This window comes from Mesoplodon mirus, assembly GCF_964341445.2.
Source record: "Mesoplodon mirus genome assembly, chromosome: 17".
In the NCBI taxonomy this organism is placed as follows: Eukaryota; Metazoa; Chordata; class Mammalia; order Artiodactyla; family Ziphiidae; genus Mesoplodon; species Mesoplodon mirus.
Genome location: NC_138993.1, coordinates 30145054 through 30167909, shown reverse-complemented (window position 1 = coordinate 30167909; position 22856 = coordinate 30145054). Strand labels below are relative to the sequence as shown.

General features: G+C 35.2%; 1 protein-coding gene across 1 annotated transcript in view; it reads right to left on the bottom strand.

Annotated features, from left to right (window-relative positions):
• Window positions 1-387: 387 nt before the first annotated feature.
• PCDH17 (protocadherin 17) overlaps window positions 388-22856 on the bottom strand; it is a 105240-nt gene continuing 82771 nt past the window's right edge. Inside the window, exon 4 of the mRNA XM_082602287.1 lies at window positions 388-5129. Coding sequence (XP_082458413.1) covers window positions 4447-5129 — 683 coding nt within the window. The 3' untranslated portion in view covers window positions 388-4446. The remainder of the gene's footprint in view (window positions 5130-22856) is intronic.

Sequence of the window (22856 nt, the reverse complement as noted above, 5' to 3'; positions counted from 1 at the left end):
AATGCCATTTATAAATATGCCGTTTCATTAGTCATGTAAGCTTATGAGAGGTAAAAATTATTTTTCTGAAATCCTTTAGGGTCTTGTACAAAATTATCTTCAAACCAATCATAAATATGAAAAGCCACTACTATCATTAGGCTATGACTCCATGGTAATTATCTGATTAACCAACTTCTCTAAGCTATCTGAAAGCCAGGTAACCCATTCCTACTGAGGACCTAGTGACAGTATTGTTAAATAAATTTTTCCAAAAGTTTATTTTACTGGCAAATAAAGAACTAGAGCACAAACAGTCGTGATGCCACAGTTGCTTTCCAAAATAATTATGATCAGGGTCCCTGAAGTATGCAGTGTATTAATGAATTCAAGGGAAGGCAACACCACTATTAGTAATAGCTTTTTATTCAGAGTCCTCATTTTCCAGATAGGTCACATTAAACACAGCCATTAAACAATAGCATTGAGATAAATCCATACAATGTATGCTGCTTTGTTGTTGTTATTCTTGTTCACCAATCACTTGGTGCAGCTAAGAACCTTATGGAGTGATGGGACTGATAAATGAGAATAGCCAACCTGCAAAACACTGGGGCCAGGAAAGTCAGACTTTATTCAGGTCTCATTCAATTATGTTTCGAATCAACACATCTTGATAGCCAAAACTCTCATTTGAATTAGTGCTCCGATAAATGCTGCGTGTTGTCAAAAGAATATAATTAGGCAGTAATGAGTGGGCATATATTATGCCAAATCTCAGTCTACTTGTTGACCTCAGCAACTTCTAGTCCATTAGGCAACAAACAGCTTTTAACCTGGTGGTAATAAAGCATACTGCTCTATTACTACATGACTTTTTTTATGGTGTCATTTTTTAAATTGAGCAATACCTAGATCCGTTAAAGCGAAGTCATGTTTTACAAGATCTCAACTAACTTAGAAAAACAAAACAAGTCAATTTTCCAAACCGGAATTCAATTAATTTACAGAGTAGTGAGCCAATATTTGCATATTGCCTGCAGTAAGGATAAGTATGTCAGGTTAAGAAATAATATGAAAGCATTCTTTGAAATTGCATGATATGTTTCTTTAATGTTTATTTTCCTATAGGTATAACTAACTGATTCTCACTACTTTTAATTTTGATGAAAAGATCTTTCATCATTAACATTTAATGAAAAAACTGTTGTTACTGATATATTTTTTAGTTCATCAGTAAACAATTTTTAGAACTTTAACTTTCTTATGAAAATTTCTATAAATTATTTTTCTGTGCTTGACTTCAGTTATTTAGGGACCTAAAAGACAAATCATTCAATATTATTATTCAATTTGAATGTGTGGGATTTTTTTGAGGGGTTAGTAATTGGAGGATGTGAATTAAGATAATTTTTTCACATTCTGAATTGTGATAAAAACACCTTGAAATATCACTGTTTGATCATGCATCACCCCTTAGAGAAAGTTGCTCTCCAAAGGGGTAATTTTGGTATCTCGTAGACTTCCATGGAAGCTGAGCACCAGAGGTCTGTGGTAAAGGCAGTTGACAGCCAAATTAATAAAAGCAAGATTCCCTCAACTCAACTATAAAACTTAGAGTCCTGACTGCTGAATTACCACCAACTTGTAAATAAATAATCACTACTAAATACAGATAATGTGTTAAACAGCTAACACTAGTAAATCACTGGTGACAGAGAGCCTAAAGGTAATCCCTCACACATTGGCACAAACAATTCTTAGAATCTGAGAGTGTTTTAATGTCTTCAGACACATATAATAAATTGAACAACTGGTTACTCAGCATTAAGAATGTTTTAAAAATAAATCCTACTCTCTTTGTTGATTTCATTTACATACTGCCTTAGATTTTACTACTTGGCTATCTGTCTAGTAAGAGAGAGGCAACACTTGGTAAGACTAAATGGAAATCAATTTTCCATCAAATTTCAGCTATCAAGCTAAATCAACCTGTAGTCTCCTGGCAAAAAAAAATAACATCATATAATAGAGACAACACATTTAATATACATAAATTGTCCAAAATATAGAGAGTCAATTAGGTTTCACATGTACAAGATCCCTTCTTTTCTGACTTAAACATTTACAAATAATAAAAACCAAGAGTAGAGCTTTGGAAAGGCTGTTACTGGGAACCAAATACAGTTCTCAAGAGAATAAGGCTGATGGGAGTTGTCCATTCTTCCCTTTCAAAGCAGTTTTGCAAACGAGGTGCAGTCTAAAATCTTGACAACATTTGATGGAAATATTTTCCGTTGGATTTTTTGAGGTTTAAAATTACAAACTGAACTCACTTCAGTGTTTGTTTTTGCTTTTGTTTTTATTTTTAATATAAGGATTTTATGACATTTATGTTGTTTCTACACTGGCTTGGTGGCCAGGAAAGAAGGCACAGAATTCTCCACCAGTTTGCAAATAATGCATTTTTCTGCTCCCATGCACAAACAGCCTTTATTTAACTCAGCACCACATTTTCTAAGGTATGGGCTGGAAACTGTTTGTCATGAAGCTGTAAAATGCAAAAAAAATTTAAACGCTGAAGGAAAATGTCAATCAAGGCATTTTCCCATCTACTGCTACTTCTGCAAGTGCTGATTTTATTTTTCCCAATTCCTGAAATTCGAGGTTTCCTAGCCTCATATGGAAGTAAGTTTGAAACATGTTAAATGTCACAAGGAAAGGTGCAACAAAATGAAGGAATAGACGGTGTACTGTTCTCAAGGGACACCAATAAAAAGAGACAGAAGAGTGTGGGAAAAAAAGGCAAACTTTTTGTTAAGACCCAGACCTCTTGTAAAACACTATACAATGCAAGTAACCAGTGGTGGTACCACACATGCATTAAAGCATTTTGCATGGTTTTGAAATATAATGGGAACACACATCTTGAACCACTTAAGATACTTTTGAGAACAAATCAACAATATGATATCTACATAGGCAGCAGCTCTATGCTATTAAAAAAACATGAAGAAGTTTCAGGTATTGGTACAAATGTAATTCTTGTAATTTAGCATGACTTTAATAAACGCTCCCACGAAGGACTTGCACATAGCCATGACTGACAGATGTATTTTTTGACCTTTCAGTTATCTCCATCAGCTCACTCAAACACATTTTGAACAGATTATGTACTGTAGTACTTGGTAGACTCTACATTAAACAAGAGACTTTGCTCTGAGGCACTGCTTCCAACACTCCATGGGGAAATGGAAGCAGGAAAAAACAAAACTCATAGAGTTCGACAGCTACCAAGGCAACACTTGCCATTTACAATATAAGCCCAAATATTTTTGCAACACAACTATATATTAATTTAATAAAATACACAATATAGCTCTTATACACTCAACAATTTGGCTCATATGCACTGAATCTGCAATAAATCAATAAAAATATGTCATTTGATGTAAACACATTGAATCTTCTTACATTTGCACATTTAAATGGTCATGTGATTTGTGTATGTCTAAGACGTTTTTGCTTTCCTGAGCTATTTTAGTGTCCACAAATGAATAAAACATATCATTCATGTTAATTGTCTCTGAATATCATTACTCAATGGTAACTATTTTTCAGAACTTTTATAGGTCAAATTTAAAACATATCCATCATTATTTATACGTTTGTTGGACACTAAAATGCTAAAGAGGCATTTTAAACCTTTAAATTTTCTTCTCCTTTCATGAAGTGAATTAGTCTACGTGTGTGCAGGACAAAATGGACTATACCTTTTTACATTGAACTTTTATACGATATGAGTTGTTTTACAAATGAGTCAGTTTTTAATTTTTTTTTTTTGACTAATGATATGGAATGTTTTCCGTGTTTCTATGTGTGGCAGGTAACTTTATACAGAAATGTTTACCACAAATATGTGTTAATGTTTGGTGTAGCTTGGACTACTGCAAGGTCTTTTCAGGACTTTCAGTAGAAGCCTGTGGTGACTGCTAGAAATTCTACCACAGATCACAAATTATGACCCTGCTTTTTATGGGATTTATAGGTAAACAGTTACGTCAGAATAAATCACGGAGGACAGTCTTAGGGCAATGAGAAAACAACTTCCATTCTCACACTGCATACCTTCCTAACAGATTGTCACAAGGTAACTCGCCTCCTCATCCTCCTTTTTCTTCTCTCCTTTTTCTTCTCTCCTTTTTCTTCTCTGTTTTTCTTTTCTCTTTGAACATCGTTAATTCTGTCTTAATATAAGTTTGGTCAAAACAAAACCATTGTTATTTCTGAAAAAGAAACAGCAGTGAAAAGAACATACTTGTGGGCACTTCAGATGTTCACTAAAAGCCTTAAAGCAGCATCGGTCTTTCTTTATCCCTGTAAAATGGGGTTTTCACCAGGAGGGGTCATTTTTAAATCAACAGAAGAGAGAAGAAAATGCCAATGCTTTTTTTTTTTTTTTTTTTTTCACTTTCTCACAGCCACAGGGTCATTTCCCCGGCAGTCCTGCAGAAGCTTGTCGATTTCTCTCACGACTTCCTCTGCATCCACTGGCTCTCTGGCCAGATCCCTGTTGGAGTGGTCAAGCTGCTCCAGGACAGCACCCATCTCACTGGAATCCCGGCTGGCTCTTGAATGCACATCGGCGAAGACCCTTGCCATCTGGTCAGAAGCCAGGAAGGGAGGGTCTCTCAGTTGCTTGCTAGGGGACAGATACTGACTGTTAGTGGGCAAGTACTGGCTGCTCGCCTCGGCCAGAGCTCCTGGCTTTGCTTCACAACCATCCAGGGAGCCTTTCGTTGAGGTGCAAGGCTCGATGCATGCCTTGGTTGGGCTGCTTGATGCTGAGGGGACCTCTTGGAGGAGAGGGCTCAGGGCACGTTTGGCTTTTAAATAAGGTTTCACATTGGCAATGAGAATCGTGTGCTCTCGCTTGTCTTTTCCAAATGTACAAAAAGTCTTTTTCCCAGTGGGATTCACAGTTTCGTAAGTCTCAGTCTCAACATTAGCTTCAACTGTGGGTACAAAGAGATTTGTGCGGTAATCTGCGTTTTCAGCCTGATTGGTTGCAGGGAACTGTGGCATCCAACACCTGTCAGAATGACCAAGCACTCGGCATTCATCTGTGCAATTAACACACTCTTCTGGTTCTGCAAAACAAAAGAGAGGACAGCAAATCCAATCATTAGGGTTGCCTTTACAGTTCTACAAAGGCTGCGATCAGCTCTCCCTGGGTTTGCTTGACCGCTGGTCTCTAAATTAAAAAGGAAAAGAAAACAATAATTAAAACATTTCAGGATGGTTGCATAAACCTGCTGGTTGAGACAACGGTTTTATTTAAGTCTATTCTCTAGGTATTAACGAATTCCCATAGCCTGGGAAGAAGTAAAAAGTGGCCACTGGAGAATCATTCTAAGTAGAGTAGAATATCACTGTGAACTAATCTGGGGATATCAGTTAGTCTTTGTTCTGTATAACCCATCCTGGAAACAGGGAACTTCAAAAAGGATTACCAGGTTTAATTTTTGAAATCAAATAACAGTGCAAAAACTGAATCACAAACTTCCATAACTAGTCCTAAGCTGCTATTTTTTTTAAATGTTTTATCCCTATTTTGCTTGTAATTGTTATTTTGGTGACAGTCATGAAATAAAGTTTTCCTTTAAAAGCCTGCTTTTCCTACTGAAGAGTAGCAAATGGAATTTTCTATCTGAACGTGTTATGAATAAGCTTGTCAAAAAGTGCACATTGTTATTGTAGTAGATTTGCTTGTGGATCATGTAATCAGTTTTCTTCACTTCAGCTTTTTGTTTTTGGTGTAAGTAGGTGAAAATGTATTTTTTCAACAGATATAGTTCAGAATGAATGGCAAATCATGATTTCAATTCTAAATGATAATGATTTCTGTAAGAATGTTTGCTTCTCTCTTTTGTGATAAGCATGAAGATAATCTAAATAAAGTACTGTTTAACGATCACTATTTCAAAGATGCTGAACAAGAAAATATGAAAGAAAATTCCTTCATTATGACAAAACTGTATATGTCCATGAACTCAGTATTTTAAAAGATAACTTTGAACTACATCTTCCTAGTTGACCCTTTCATTTACAAATCGTTGTCTTCCTTATGTTTAATGATCCTTTTTAAATCAGGGACATTTTTTTCAGGAGAGGATATTTACAGTTTAACTCTATGTGATGGGAATATAATTCCCTACTCATTTGGGAACGCTTGGGATTGGCATTTAATTGGTGCGAGATGATCTCCATAATGTATAGTGTCCTGTGTGCAAGGGAAAAAGCAGCAAATTTAATAGTGCTGATAAATTTATACAGTTACTTTTCAAGGTCATGTACAAAATCTGATTTTGTACTTGAAGCACACAAAAAATTCCTTATCCAAAAAGAAAAAAAAAAAAATAAACCACACCTTAATTATCTCAAAAGGTTTTAGGATAAAATAATTTCCTATGAAACTAAACTCTTTTAGAAAAGAATCAAAATGGTGTTTTGACAGAACAAAAATTCTGTGGTATTTCATAGCATGTATCATTATTCACACTTGAAATGTTAAAACGAAGTATCTAGGTGGCTTCTCTCTATTTTAATTTTGTCTTGCTTTTAAACATATATTTACCTAGGAGTGAATAAAATATGTTAAGTTTATTATGTAATGCAGGCAAGAATGCTGAAATGTAGTCTCAAACTGAACTATCTACTCAGACTCAAATACTGTCTATGATTTGAAAGGTTGTCAGACAGATGGAAACAAACAGAAGCAGAAGAATCTAGGCATTTAAAATTTTCTTGAAGCCTCCCTGTGCAGATTTAAAGTAGAGCAGAATTTAAACAACAGGATATCAGGAAAGTTTAATATCAGGTATCTGTTTTCATTACCTATTCTGAAAGTGAATCTTCAATATTATGCCTGTGTCAGTAAGTGTTAGAAAAAAATAATACATATCATTTCATTCAACTAATCTTATCCTTCAAAAATACAGTAGAAAACTTTACTATCCATTTCACTTGGTAATATTTTTGTATCTTTTAGATTTGTGATTTTTAAAAACTTCATTTACAACTCATACACACTCTTTGAAAGACACTAACATAATTTTATTTTTCAATATTGACTGGCCTCAGTTTCAGCAATTTCGATAGCCCAGCTTTGAATGAATTCAATATGAATTTAAGAATAGAGTGAACAGGACAGAATAATGCAGATTTATGAAAGTGTAAATTGACCTTGAATTTGAAACCATCAACATAAAATTATTGTTTGCACTTCACTGCTGAAACTCTGCAGCTTTTTTAACTTGACTTCATGTCACATCCTAGGGAGCAAATTTTGAGTATTGATTATGACACAGTATATGCTGTTCACCTTGTGATTAGACTGTAATTTTGACAGCAGCAGTTCACAGACAGTGAAGAAAATCAAATGGACCCTTCAGTACAAGCTGCAGAAACTAAGAACATAAAATGAACTATAACTGCCAAGGGTCAAATAAGAATTTTTGAGAGAGTAGAATTATTTCTGAAGTGACATAAATAAATAGATGACTAGGTAGACACATAAAAGAGACATAGGTAGTACATAATGAATTACTAGCTAGACCAAAAACGTAGACAAAATTGAAAAAATGAAAGAAAAAGAGAGGGAAGAAGAAAAGCAAAGTGAGGGGAGAGAGGGAAGGAGGGAAGGAGGAGGGGCTTAAAGGAAGGGGAGTCGTATTGGGAGGATTTCTGCTATGTGCACCTTCTATTATATTTTTAATAATCCACTCCATAAACTAAGTGTGTATAATAAAGGATAATAGTGTGGAGGATTTTCTCAATCCCTAGGACTATAAAGGTAAATACTAGCTTCTTTCTGTACCTTAGGGAAAATGAATCCCGGAACAGATATGTTGAATTATGAACTATAAAAATGAAAAAGAAGAAAATTACACAGTCAGCCACTATTTGCATAGATTAGATATTTGTATCTAAAAACAAATTTAGGGATCCTGGACAGAAAACAAATTTAGAGACGCTTGACCCAAGATTCATTTTTTCTTCTGGACCAATCTGGGATTACAAAGAAATTATTTACCTTATTTTTGTCCTTTCCTTAGTATAACATGGTAACCTTTTCACAGACTGCACCCCTTGCCAAGAAAGATGGGATAATCCAAATGGTATATAGATGAGAGAAACTGAGAGATAAGCATATTTATATTGCAAAGTGAAAACAACTCTGAAGTCTGACAGCTAGAAATCTGAGCAGTTCTGTCTATAGAGAAAGTTTACAGTGTCTAATATTTTAAGTGTAAAATTCCCTGAAGGATCATGTGACAATCAGAAATTTAAATACTTGTTTAACATTAAGAATCATATTCTATACTACTATAGTCACATCTGACTATTATAAAAGCTCCCAAGGGGAGGGATCTAAACACAGTCATCATAATTAGTTCAATTTTACTTCTTAATTTATATGATATTTTTCAAAAGATATAGCCACTCAAATTACTGTAAGTACTTGCAGTTCAGCTGCCACCATAAATTATACATGCACGCACACACACACACACACACACACACACACACACACATAGATCTTTATTTGCATGTGTGTAATAAAATTGAGCTTTCTCCAGGAAATAGTCCAAACAAAATTTAAAAACTCAAATGCATGTCCAATGCATTCCTGAAAATTAAAAATCAGTAACTACCATAAGAGAAATACAGATGAATGAATAAAACACACAGGAAAGTTATATATTTGTAATATAAAGGATAGCAGATATATATAAAACATATATATAAATATATTTATGAATATAAAACCTTGTATATAATTTACATGTATGTATAAATCTTTTTATTTAAGATCACCAATAAACAACATTTTAATATTTCCCTATGCCCTTCAACTATGAGTGTGAAACCTCTGACTGGATAAACAACTTGACTACTGATTTTAGAATTTTATATAATTCAAGTTGATTTAGGCATAAAGATGTATGAAATCTGCAAATTCATATTAGCCAAGAAATCTGAAAGCTCTCTCTCTTTTTTGTAACCTAGATTATACTGTTTAATAACTTAAAGATATTAAGCAAGCAAACATTTTTTGCCAAAATATACCTTCAAAGGAACAGGCATTGTGAAAGTTACATATATATGAGGAAAAACAATATTTAGGTAAAACATCAAATTATCTGTTCCCAAATTATTGGATTTTAGTGATCTTCCACAAAGGTTACCAGAACTTAATGTCCACAATGTGATTTTAACCTTGTAATGTCACTACATCACGAAGAGTACACAGTCTTTTCAAGATGGGTAAAAGGTGCCAATAATTACAATGTAAAAGATTAAAATTTGAAGTCAAAACACTATTTAAACCATCAAAACACTATTTAAACCATCAAACCACTATTTAAACCCTTAACAAAGATTAAGGGGCCTCTATTGAACATAGCTATTTTGGGAAAAGTCAGGGGAAAACCCTTGCGTGTTGTGACTCGGAACTGTTCACTGCAGAGGAAACACAGTTCGAGGAGCCAGGTCATGAAATTTCTTTAGAGTAAATCTATGTCTTTACTACAGTCTGTCTCACTCTCAGGAAGGAATTTATCACAAATCAAAAGATAAGCTTATTTTCCCTGTCTTCAAAGCACTATACCACATAACCCAAAGAGAGATACTTAGCAACTAATTTGTTAACACTTAGGGAAATATTAGAAAACATAAAAGGATTTCCTCCCCTTAGTTTCATTGCCTGTTTCCTCCAGAGCCCACATATCTGTAAATCTGAAAACATGCATATTATTTCTAGAATAAGAGTTTCAAATATGCATCTGATTTAATTTTTATAATGAAGAAATAGATGTCTGTGTCGTAGAAATCTGAAAACAAAACTCCATTAATCAGAACATCAGTGAGGAAGTTCTAAATTGATGTGGCTGAGGGGAAGGCTATTTGAGAGAGTTTTCTGTGCTTTACGACTGTCAACAAAATGGTTTTATTTCAGCTCTATAAATAGCTTTAAATAGGAATAGTGCTCTTCTGTTAGTGTCGTGGTTGCTCCTGTTTCTAACAGCACCTTAAAATTGGAGTTGTTTCCAAGTAGACAGCTCTATAAATGAAGTTCATTTTTTATTTGTTCTCACTTTTCTTTCGTATTTCTACTTTACCTTCTTTCACCAATGTAAGCTTTCATAACACCTAATTAACTGTCTGGGAAAGCAGAGAGCTGGCACCCATCTATATTTGTGGCTGGCCCCTATGTTTTGGAGATTATCTCTACAGAACTTAAAGTTGACGCCCATCACAGATTATCTACCAGTAAACAATGACAAGCCAGGACCTTAGACTGACAGTTCGTGTATGCCAGTTTTCTACTGAAAGGTTTTAATGATGTAAACACAGCTTGCTTCACTGCCTTTTTCTTTCTTCAGTGCACACACAAACACACACACAATTTTACACATGTACACAAACTTCTCTATGAGCACAGCAAATTACAATTAATCCAAATATATTCTAACATATCAGAGAAAAAAACACCAATACTAAAATAGAAATCTCATCAGAATACAGTCCAACAAACCTCTAATAAAATGTTTCTTCAGTAAATTGACATAATTCATAACATCCTGCAAACTGACAGTTTTCTACCACATACAGTTCTCTCCTTTTTTGGCAATGTTGATGATTATTCACTTACTTCCCTTTACCATCCTATAAACCCCTTACACTTGTTATGATGATAGGGTGAGTCATTCCATATAAATGGCACTTTGACAATCTATATTCATTCAAATTATTTCCATTTTTTATTTCTATGTCTCATTTACTAGCATATTAGTTAAAAATAAACCTTCTGATTTCACTCTGACTATGAGGGGGTAAAAATTTCACTTTCAATATTACTTCTAGAGACAGCATTGGAAAGTTGTCTCAAATGTCTTTCTCTGTGTTGGGGAAAAAAAAGAAACAAGTATCCTAATGTTATAATTTTATCACATGCTTTTTCTTCTGCTAGTATTCACATGACTGCCAGGCTTAATTTTAGCACAATTTTTAATAACTTTGGTGTATCCCTTATTCAGGAAAGAAAAGAGAAGGGTAAGGGAAAATGTGGCATCAGAGTACAATCACTTTATTTAGCCAAGTGATCTTTCATCTATTGCCTTGTATTTCCCATGTTTCTCACTTGTGCACAGTGATCTAGGCTGTTCTACTAATCAAATAACTGATATAGAAATACACAGATGTGGGATATGTTTTTGCTTCTTTTATTTTTTAATGTAAGATCACATATCTTGTTACAATATGCTCATTTCATGAGTATGCTTGTTCACGTGTTGGCAGTGATATAATGATAAAACACTTGGTACTGGACTCCAGGAACTTAAAATATTTCTAATAATTGGTCATAAGAAATCATAATTTAGAAACATAGTTCATGGAATAAAAATACTATGAGAGAAATGTATATATTTTTAGGCGTATGTACTGCTGATCTGGCTTCCAGAATTTACCTCAGTTGTGAAATGCCATTCTATCTGCTTTTGATAGGCAGAGAGCACATTTTGAAGAGGAGGTTATTATAATGCTATCAAATAGTCAAATCGTGGAAGCTTTGAAGTACCAATCCTCTGGCGTGAAATTACATCACACAACGCTTCTGAATGTATCGCCACAACTTCATTCAGACACCAGAAACAACTGGCCTATATCACATTCAACTGAATCTAATTGAGCTGGGTATTTGGAATGCTGGGAGCATTTACACTTACTATTCAATGCACCTGAACACCTTCGGGGATGGTTTCAAGTGTTTGTGACCCTTTGGACATAATAATAGGTCTACCAGAATGAATTTTCTGGCATAAATACTGAGAACCACAGATAATGCTCTGAGATGAAGAAAAATGAAATTAAATGGAAACATATATTAAGGAATGAAAGCAAAAGGATATAAGGAAATCTGATATGGAAGCACCAGGAAAAAAATAAAAAATGAGAATCTAAACCATGCATTGAGAACCTATGGCACAGATATAATTGTGTCCTGTGGTACAATTTTCTGAAATTAACATTCAAAATTTAGCTGCCACCCTTCTCCAATCCCATACTGTAGGTGCAGCCATCACCTGGGGCAGTAGCAGATGCTTAGAAATGAAGGCACAGATAAATAGGGCCATCTCTTTCTTAACAGGTACCCTCAGAAGAACTGGTTCTGCAACTCAATTCTATACTAAATGGAACAAGTTTTTTTTTTGTTTTGTTTTTTTGAGAAAAGGACTCTGACATAACCTCTCATGGGAAAACAATATAACTCGAATGCCCCACCAGAGTAAAGACAAATTCATTGGGAGTAGTAAATGTGTGTAATTCAGCAGTTAAAGGAATAATACTCAATCATTCATAAGGTAAGAATGAGCTAAACATCAACTTTATGAATTGGAAGTTTTCAAGCAGAGGCATCTTTGAAAGAATGTGTCAAGTAAATGTTTGTGGTAAATGAACCCACGTTTAACCATCTCTAAAATTCTCCAGTCTGGAAGGCTGTATCTCTTTACCAAGGAGTTTACAGTTTCATTAGAAACTAGAAACTTGATTTGAAACCACCATAAGAGAAATAATTCATGATTAGTTACATTTTGATCTATGTTATATGAATGTCAAACAACAGAAATACAGAGAAAAGTGTAGATTGTAATATTGTGAAAGGCTTTTTAGAAGAAGTGGTGCTCGATTTGCAATTCAAGAGATGATCAGGGTTTCAACAGACAGTGGATAGCAGGGGTAGGGTGATCTAGGTAAAGAGATTAGAAAGTGAAATGATTACCACAGAGAAATGTGTGTTTCACAGGGTGATAAGAGAGCAGATTTGTAGGTCAAAGACGTATATTGTAATGCCTAAAAATAAAGTAACATGGGAAAAACTGGCTAAAATGTAAAAGAAAATGGAAAAGCTCTGAATAAAAGACTGAATTTAATTTAACGGGTAATGGAACACTAATATAGGTATTTGATCAATGTATTGCACATCTCAGAAGATTCTTGAAATACTTAGGAGCTTGACTGAGCGGTACTGAACAACATTTATGAGCTTAAAAAAATGCTTGGCCACAGAGCAAATAGTATTCAAATCAGCATTACTTCTGGTACAGGTATCTAGCATTTTGGCTCCAACCAGGATTATCTCCAACAGAGCACAAAGGACCTGTCATACCTCTGGCACCATTGTTCCAACTCCAGTCCTACCCCATTCTGCTTGTGTCTCACCCCACTTCTCCTAAACTAAAGAAAGACTTAATGTATGTTGATTCAACTAATATTGTATATTAACAATATAAATCCTGAATTTTATAGTTCTGCATTAGAAAACTATTTTTTTCTTCCTACATCTACTTTATCTCCCATCCTGCTTTCTCAAATTTGCTATTATTATTAACCAACTATAATATTGCATATGATCACGTATCAGAAATATTAAAGGATTCTAGAAGGCCAGAAGAGGGAAGGTCTGGAAGAAAGAAGATCATTATATGTATCTAGAAGAGAAGTAATAAACACTCCTACAGGCAAGGAACATGGCCACAAATAAGATAGGTAGATGTTGGATCTCAGAAACCTTTCAACATTTATTCTGGATCTCAAGAAGAATAAATAATTAATGAAAATATTCTCCAAAATACTCATTTCTATTTTGGACAAAGATTATGCCACAATTTTCCAATTGCATTATATACTCAAGAGTTGTTCCCTGACTCTTATTTTTTTAATCTGTTTGCCTCATCAATTTCCTTATGCCCCTGGAGGATCAAGACTTTGAGGTCCTGGTATATTCTTACATGCTCTATTCCTTGAGAATACACTCAATAGTCACACTTATGAATTTGAACAGAATGCTACCATTGATATAAAGGAAGATGAAATTTAAAAGGTATCAAATACTATTGGTAAGCTATAATAAGAATGACCACCCCTACAAATTACTCAATTCATTTATGAGAGTGTAGCGTCAGTTTTCAGAATGATCCCACGACCTAAACAAATTTATACATAATAGCTCTCTTTTGCTATGAGATACACAGTATTTAAAGTAACATCAGATCTGTCTGTTAAATACCATATTTATATAAAATTCTGAAGTTCTCTATTTATTATTGATGGTACCATTTTCAATAAAATAAATAAATCCTACTTGATATATATCCACAGAAACATGGAGGTCAGAATATTTTCTGCTTAAGGGAATTTTTTAAACCAGGTGCAGTGTTATTGAAATTAACATCTATGTTTAAATAATCATCTCTTTATAATTTTAAATTATGAAAACAGTGAGTATTCTAAAAAACCTACACCTCAGCATCTATTAAATTTCTTTCATCTCTCCTAGGTTTCTCCTTTTGGCATTTTTTTTTTTTGATTCTACTGCATTGTTGGGTCAAATGTGCCAATTTCTCTCTTTTGTTTTAAGGTACTTGCCTCTGTATTTTATGCTTTATCTGACAACTACCATCAACATATGAATTAATTAATAAGTCCTTGTAATTTTAGATTCTTGAAAGGGTTAATGCAGCTTCCAAAAAAGCCTGATTTATATGCAGTGAGAAACCTATGCTCTGGCATGCAGTAGTTAGTAAAAACTGTTTGGTTTACAAAGACAAATTTAAAATTCTAGCAATTTAAATAATTCTGTGAGTTTCAGACCCAAAATTATTTAAATATACTACTATGGAGGAGATGTTTTCCTTATGTTTTTATCGCCTGTGTAAGATAACCCCATCTCTGATAATGACACCAGTTTTGATGACATGGATGAATACATCTAAAATTCAAGTCGTTCTCCTAGCAAAGTGGTAATTATTAAGGAAGGTCAATGAAAATATGCCTATTAAGCTGAACTATTTGTAAGAAGGAAGGAAGATCGTCTTATTAATTTTCTCTCCTGACAGCTATCTGATTTCTGTTGGGATGTATTTCTATTTACTAGTTTAAATCTTACTGTTCACCTTGTTTCTAGCACTTGTTTGTTTTCAATTGCTAGAGACAAGTAAACGGAATCAGTATCATTTTTAGCATTCTCAGAAAACAGAGTTAATTCAGATGCAACTAATCTTCTCTTACTTATTATTTAGTAATCAATGTTTACCAATAGGATTTGGGAGTCCCAGAAGATGGATTTTTTTAAAAAAGATTTTAATATTATAATATTTTAATGATATTCTGGTCTCCAAAGTCTATTCATTAAATTCATAGAACTCTACTCTAGAGATAGATCTAAAGTTTCAATAAGTTACCTTAAATTAGATGGACATGGTTCCAAAAGAACAGATGGGTGCCTTGCTCAGATGAGTATTTTTAAAAATGTAATTTTTTTTTAAAGAAATAAGTAAAACAAAAGATGCTTTCTTCAAGATTTAAAGCTGTGGGAAAAATATATGAAACTATACTTTTCCATAAATAATTCTAACAAAAATTACTTATATTACAATAATTTAAAAATAAACTGAGGAGAGACCTTCAAGATGGTGGAGGAGTAAGACATGGGGATCAACTTCCTCCCCACAAATACATCAGAAATACATCTACATGTGCAACAACTCCTGGAGAATATACCATTATGAGAGAAAAAACTAAGATACTTTTATTTAGAACAATAATAGGCAAACTACCACCTATTTTATTAAATGAAATTTTATTAGAATACGGGGCCACAGTCAGTCATTTTTTTTACATATTGTCTATGTCTATGTTTATGATACAAGGGCAGAAGTGAATAGCTGTAAAAGAGATTGTATGGCCTACAAAGCCTAAAATGTTTACCATCTGGACCTTTAAGAAAAAGTTTGTAGATCTCTGACTTGGAATAGACATTTTGAGTCTCAAGCTGGATCTTAATACTTTTATATTCCCTCTTTTAGCAAGATAATATCTGTGAAAGCCAGGTGTTGAGGATTTTTTAAGAATTATCTTTAAAAATTTCCCTAAATTTCATATACAAACCAAGATCTAAATCTGCTGGTCTATTATATAGTAGAGTTTGTTCTAATTAGGGCTAAACTATGAACCTTCTTGATCTATGGTAGTAGGATGGTGTGATTTTCTAAACCATGGTAGAGACTCATCAATAGATCTTGAAATCAATTTTCTGGTTGTAACTAAAATTTTTTAAGTGAAATAGACAAAGACAGAAAAAGAGAGAGTAAAGGCAAGATCGCTTATAAAAGCTTTGTTTCAATTTGATAACACACATGCACACACACACACACGTTCTGGTTTACCAAATATCGACATCAATTAGAAAATGTTTGAAAGTCATTGCTTAATGAAATATGAAGCTTGTAGCCCAAGTGTTGTGGAGCATTAAGGGTTATGGAGTTAAGTGTGACTATACTGTTCCCATCTCATCCTTAGGGACCAAAGATTGGGAGAAGGAGAAGAGTAGAGGATATTTAATGGAGGACTTTGGCACCCCTTCTGGTCTAGTATTCTAGAAGGAGATCTCTTTGAAGACTTCTCTGGGCAAAAAAAAACAAGGGCATGCCAAGGAGAGTTAGAAAGGCTGTGGGTATATTCTGCAATTATTCACTTCTAAAATGACCTGGATTATTGTACTAGAGTATAGATGAGTTTGGGAGCTGAGTCTGAAGCAGTATTCTTGTTTCCCCAAGGTGTGCTTTGTGTTTTACAAATTTATCCACATGATTCATGGAGGGGAGGTAGAAGTATAGAGGGGTCAATATACTGTTAAGCAAATAGTCCACCATATTCAGTTACTTTGAGACTGAAAATAAATGGTAGATATATAGTTCTGACACTCCCTTTCCCCTCTCCCAAAGCCAGATGACAACAGTGATCCCCAAAATGACCAGTGTAGGGGGGAGATCTTCAAGATGGTGGAGGAGTAAGATGTGGAGATCACCTTTCTCCCCACAAATACATCAGAAATACATCTACATGTGGAACAACTCCTATAGAACAACTACTGAATGCTGACAGAAGACCTAAGACTTCCCAAAAGGCACCTTCCCACGTACCTGGGTAGGGCAAAAGAAAAAAGGAAAAACAGAGACAAAACAATAGGGGTGGGACCTGCACCTTTGGGAGGGAGCTGTGAAAGAAGAAATGTTTCCACACACTAGGAAGCCCCTTCGTGGGCGGAGACTGCGGGTGGCAGAGGGGAAGCTTCAGAGCCATGGAGGAGAGCACAGCAACCAGGGTGCAAAGGGCAAAGTAGAGAGACTCCTGCACAGAGGATCAGTGCCGACCAGCACTCACCAGCCTGAGAGGCTTGTCTACCCACCCTCCAGGCCGGTTGGGGGTTGGGAGCTGAGGCTCAGGCTTCAGAGGTCAGATCCCAAGGAGAGGACTGGGGTTGGTTGCATGAATACAGCCTGAAGCGTGCTAGCACACCACAGCTAGCCAGAGGGAGTCCGAGAAAAAGTCTGGAGCTGCCTAAGAGGCAAGAGACCATTGTTTCGGGGTGTCCAAGTAGAGGGGATTCAGAGCACCACCCAAATGAGCTCCAGAGACTGTCACAAGCTGCGACTATCAGCGTGGACACCAGAGACGGGCATGAAATGCTAAGGCTACTACTTCAGCCACCAGGAAGCCTGTGTGCAAGCATAGGACACTATCCACAACTCCCCTCCGGGGAGCATGTGCATCCCACCACTGCCAGGGTACCGTGATACAGGGACAACTTCCCCAGGAGAACACACGGAGTGCCTCAGGCGGTTGCAACATCATGCCTGCCTCTGCTTCGCAGGCTCGACCCGCATTACATACCCCTCCCTCCCTCCAGCCTCAGTGAGCTAGAGCCCCTTAATCAGCTGATCCTTTAACCCCATTGTGTCTGAGCAAAGAACAGATGCTCTCAAGTGACATGCCTGCAGAGGAGGAACTAAATACAAAGCTGAACACCAGGAGCTGTGTGACCAAAGAAAAGAAAGGGAAATTTCTCCTAGCAGCCTCAGGAGCAGTGGATTAAATCTGCACAATCAATTTGATGTACCCATCATCTCTGGAATACCTGAATAGACAACAAATCATCCCAAAATTGAGGCTGTGGACTGTGGGAGCAACTGTAGACTTGGGGTTTGCTTTCTATATCTAATTTGTTTCTGGTCTTATGTTTATCTTAGTTTAGTATTTAGAGTTTATTATGATTGGTAGATTTGTTTATTGATTTGGTTGCTCTCTTCCTTTTTTAATGTATATATATATATATATATATATATATATATATATATATATATATATATATATATCTCCTTTTTCTCTTTTTCTGAGTGTGCATGTGTTTGCTTCTTTGTGTGATTTTGTCTTTATAGCTTTGCTTTCACCATTTGTCTTAGGGTTCTGTCTGTCCGTTTTATTTTATTTTATTTTATTTTTCTTACTATAGTTTTTAGTGGATGTTATCATTGGTGGATTTGTTTTTTTTTTTTTTTTTGGTTTGGCCGCTCACTTCTTTCTTTTTTCCTTTACTAAGTTTTAATATTTTTATATTTAATATATTTTTAATTCTTATTTTAAAAAATTTATTTTACATTATATTATGATTTCTTTCTTTAGTTTCTCCTCCACTTTCTTCAGAGCTGTGTGACTGACAGGGTCTTGGTGTCAGGTCTGTGCCTCTGATGGGAGAGAGCTGAGTTCAGGATGTTGATCCACCATTTCATCAAATGATGAAAGTGCTCTCAGAGATCTCAATCTAAATGCTAAGACGCAGCTCCACTGAATGATCAGCAAGCTACAGTGCTGGGCACCCTATGGGAAACAACTAGCAAGACAGCAGCACAACCCCATCCATTAGCAGAGAGGCCACCTGATATCATAATAAGGTCACAGATGCCCCCAAACACACCACCAGTTGCAGTCCTGGCCACCAGAAAGACAAGATCCAGCCTCATCCACAAGAACACAGGCACAGTCCTCTCCACAAGGAAGCCTACACAAGCCACTGAACCAACCTCAGCCACTGGGTGCAGACACCAAAAACAACGGGAAATATGAACCTGCAGTCTGTGAAAAGGAGACCTCAAACACAGTAAGTTAAGCAAAATGAGAAGACAGAGAAACACAAAACAGATGAGGGAGAAAGGGAAAAACCCACCAGACCACACAAATGAAGAGGAAATAGGCAGTTTACCTGAAAAAGAATTCAAAGTAATGATAGTAAAGATGATTCAAAACCATGGAACTAGAATGCAGAAAATACAGGAAACATTTCACAAGGACCTAGAAGAACTAAAGAGCAAACAATGATGCACAACACAATAAATGAAATTAAAAATTCTCTAGAAGGAATCAAGAGCAGAATAACTGAGGCAGAAGAATGGATGAGTTCCTGGAAGCTAAAATAGAGGAAATAACTACCACAGATAAGAATAAAGAAAAAAGAATGAAAAGAATTGAGGACAGCCTTAGAGACCTCTGGGAAATATTAAACACACCAACAGATGATAAACCATTAGCCAGACTCATCAAGAAAAAAGGCAGAATACTCAAATCAATAGAATTAGAAATTAAAAAGAAGTAACAACTGACACTGCAGAAATAAAAAGGATTGTGAAAGACTACTACAAGCAACTATATGTCAACAAAATGGACAACCTGGAAGAAACGGACAAATTCTTAGAAAAGCACAAGTGTCAGACTCAACCAGGAAGAAACAGAAAATATAAGCAGACCAATTACCAGCACTTTAATTAAGATTGTGATAAAAATCTTCCAATGAATAAAAGGCACAGGACCAGATGGCTTCATAGGCGAATTCTATCAAGATTTAGAGAAGAGCTAACACCTATACTTCTCAAACTCTACCAAAATATAGCAGAGAGAGGAACACTCCCAAACTCATTCTATGAGGGCAACACTGCCCTGATACGAAAACCAGACAAAGATGTTAAAAAGAAAGAAAACTACAGGCCAATATCACTGATGAACATAGATGCAAAAATCCTCAACAAAATACTAGCAAACAGAATCTAACAGTATTTTAACAGGATCATACACCATGATCAAGTGGAGTTTATCCCAGAAATGCAAAAATTCTTCAATATATGCAAATCAAACAATGTGATAAACCATACTAACAAATTGAAGGAGAAAAACCATATGATCATCTCAATAGATGAAGTAAAAGGTTTCAACAAAGTTCAACACCAATTTATGATAGAAAACCTCCAGAAAGAAGGCATAGAGGGAACTTACCTCAACATAATAAAGGCCATATGTGACAAACCCACAGCCAACATCATTCTCAATGGTGAAAAACTGAAACCATTTCTCTAAGATCAGGTACAAGACAAGGTTATCCACTCTCACCACTATTTTTCAAGCTAGTTTTGGAAGTTTTTGTCACAGCAATCAGAAAAGAACAAGAAATAAAAGGAATCCAAATTGGAAAAGAAGAAGTATAACTGTCACTGTTTGTAGATGACATGATATTATACATAGAGAATCCTAAAGATGCTACCAGAAAACTACTAGAGCTAATAAATGAGCTAATCAATGAATTTGGTAAAGTAGCAGAATACAAAATTAATGCACATAAACCTCTTGCATTCCTATACACTAATGATGAAAAATCTGAAAGAGAAATTAAAGAAACACTCCCATTTACCATTGCATTAAAAAGAATAAAATACCCAGGAATAAACCTACCTAAGGAGACAAAAGACCTGTATGCAGAAAGCTATAAGACACTGATAAAATTAAAGATGATACAAACAGATGGAAAGATATACCATGTTCTTAGATTGGAAGAATAAACTTTGTGAAAATGACAATACTACCCAAAGCAATCTACAGATTCAATGCAATCCCTATCAAACTACTAATGGCATTTTTCAAAAAATTAAAATAAAAAATTTCACAATTTGTATGGAAACACAAAAGACCCCCAAAAGACAAAGCAATCTTGAGAAAGAATAACGGAACTGGAGAAATCGGGCTCCTGGATTTCAGATTATACTACAAAGCTACAGTAATCAAGACAGTATGGTATTGGCCCCAAAACAGAAATATAGGTCACTGGAACAGGATGGAAAAACCCATGCACATATGGTCAACTTATCTTTGATAAAGGAAGCAAGAATATACAATGGTGAAAAGACAGCCTCTTCAATAAGTGGTTCTGGGAAAACTTGACAACTACAGGTAGAATGAAATTAGAACACTCCCTAACACCATACACAAAACTAAACTCAAAATGGATTAAAGATCTAAATTTAAGGCCAGACAGTACAAAACTCTTAGAGGAAAACATAGGCAGAACACTCTATGACATACATCACAGCAAGATCCTTTTTGACCCACCTCCTAGAGAAATGGAAAGAAAAACAAAAATAAACAAATGAGACCTGATAAAACTTAAAATCTTTTTCACAGCAAAGGAAAACCTAAACAAGAGGAAAAGGCAACCCTCAGAATGGGAGAAAATATTTGCAAATGAAGCAACTGACAAAGGATTAAACTCCAAAATTTACAAGCAGCTCAATATTAAAAAAAATCAAACAACCCAATCAAAAATGGGCAGAAGACTTAAACAGACATTTCTCCGAAGAAGGTATACAGATTTTCAGTAGTAAACACGTGAAAGAATGCTCAACATCACTAATCATTAGGGAAATGCAAATTGAAACTACAATGAGGTATCATCTCACACCATTCAGAATGGCCATCATCAAAAAATCTACAAACAATAAGTGCTGGAGAGGGTGTGGAGAAAATGGAACCCTCTTGCACTGTTGGTGGGAGTATAAATTGATACAGCCACTATGGAGAAGAGTATGGAGGTTCCTTAAAAAACTAAAAATAGAACTACCATATGACCCAACAATCCTACTACTGGTCATATTCCCTGAGAAAACCATAATTCAAAAAAAGTCATGTACCACAATGTTTATTTCATCTTTATTTACAATAACCAGGACATGGAAGCAACCTTAGTGTCCATCAACAGATAAATGGTTAAAGAAGATGTGGCACATGTATTCAATGGAATATTACTCAGCCATAAAAGGAAATTAAATTGAGTTATTTGTAGTGAGGTGGATGGACATAGAGCCTGTCATACGGAGTGAAGTAAGTCAGAAAGAGAAAAACAAATACCATATGCTAACACATATATATGGAATCTAAAAAATTGATTCTGAAGAACCTAGCAGAAAGACAGGAATAAAGACTCAGATGTAGAGAATGGACTTGAGGACACGGGGAGGAGGAAAGTTAAGCTAGGGCAAAGTGAAAGAGTCGCAAGAGAGTTTACATTTGGTATACCACATATAAAACAGACAGGTAGTGGGAAGCAGCTGCATAGCACAGGGACATCAGCTTGGTGCTTTGTGACCACCTAAAGGGATGGGAGAGGGAGGGTGGGAGAGAGACGCAAGGAGGGAGGAGATATTGGGATATATGTATATGTATAGCTGATTCACTTTGCTATAAAGCAGAAACTAACACACCATTGTAAAGCAATTATACTCCAATAAAGATGTTTAAAAATTAAAAAAAATAAACTGAATCTAAATATCCTCAGTGTGCATCTACGCACATACACAAATGATAATAAATATGTATTTTCACCAATAATGCCTCCTGTGAAATGAAACCTTTCTGAGAGAATTATTAAAATTGATAGTGTCCCAAAGTTTACTTTAGAATAAAATATAGGCTGTTTGAAAACAAACAATTTGGTCTTCATCTTACTAAAACAAACCCTACCATAGCATATTGTTGCTACTATTATTACAGTTCAAAAATATATAAATAGTAGGAAATGAGAGAGTGACATTTTAATTGACATTTTAAATAAACTTGTTTTCAAAATTACTTCTCGAAAACTCTTCAGTCCTTAT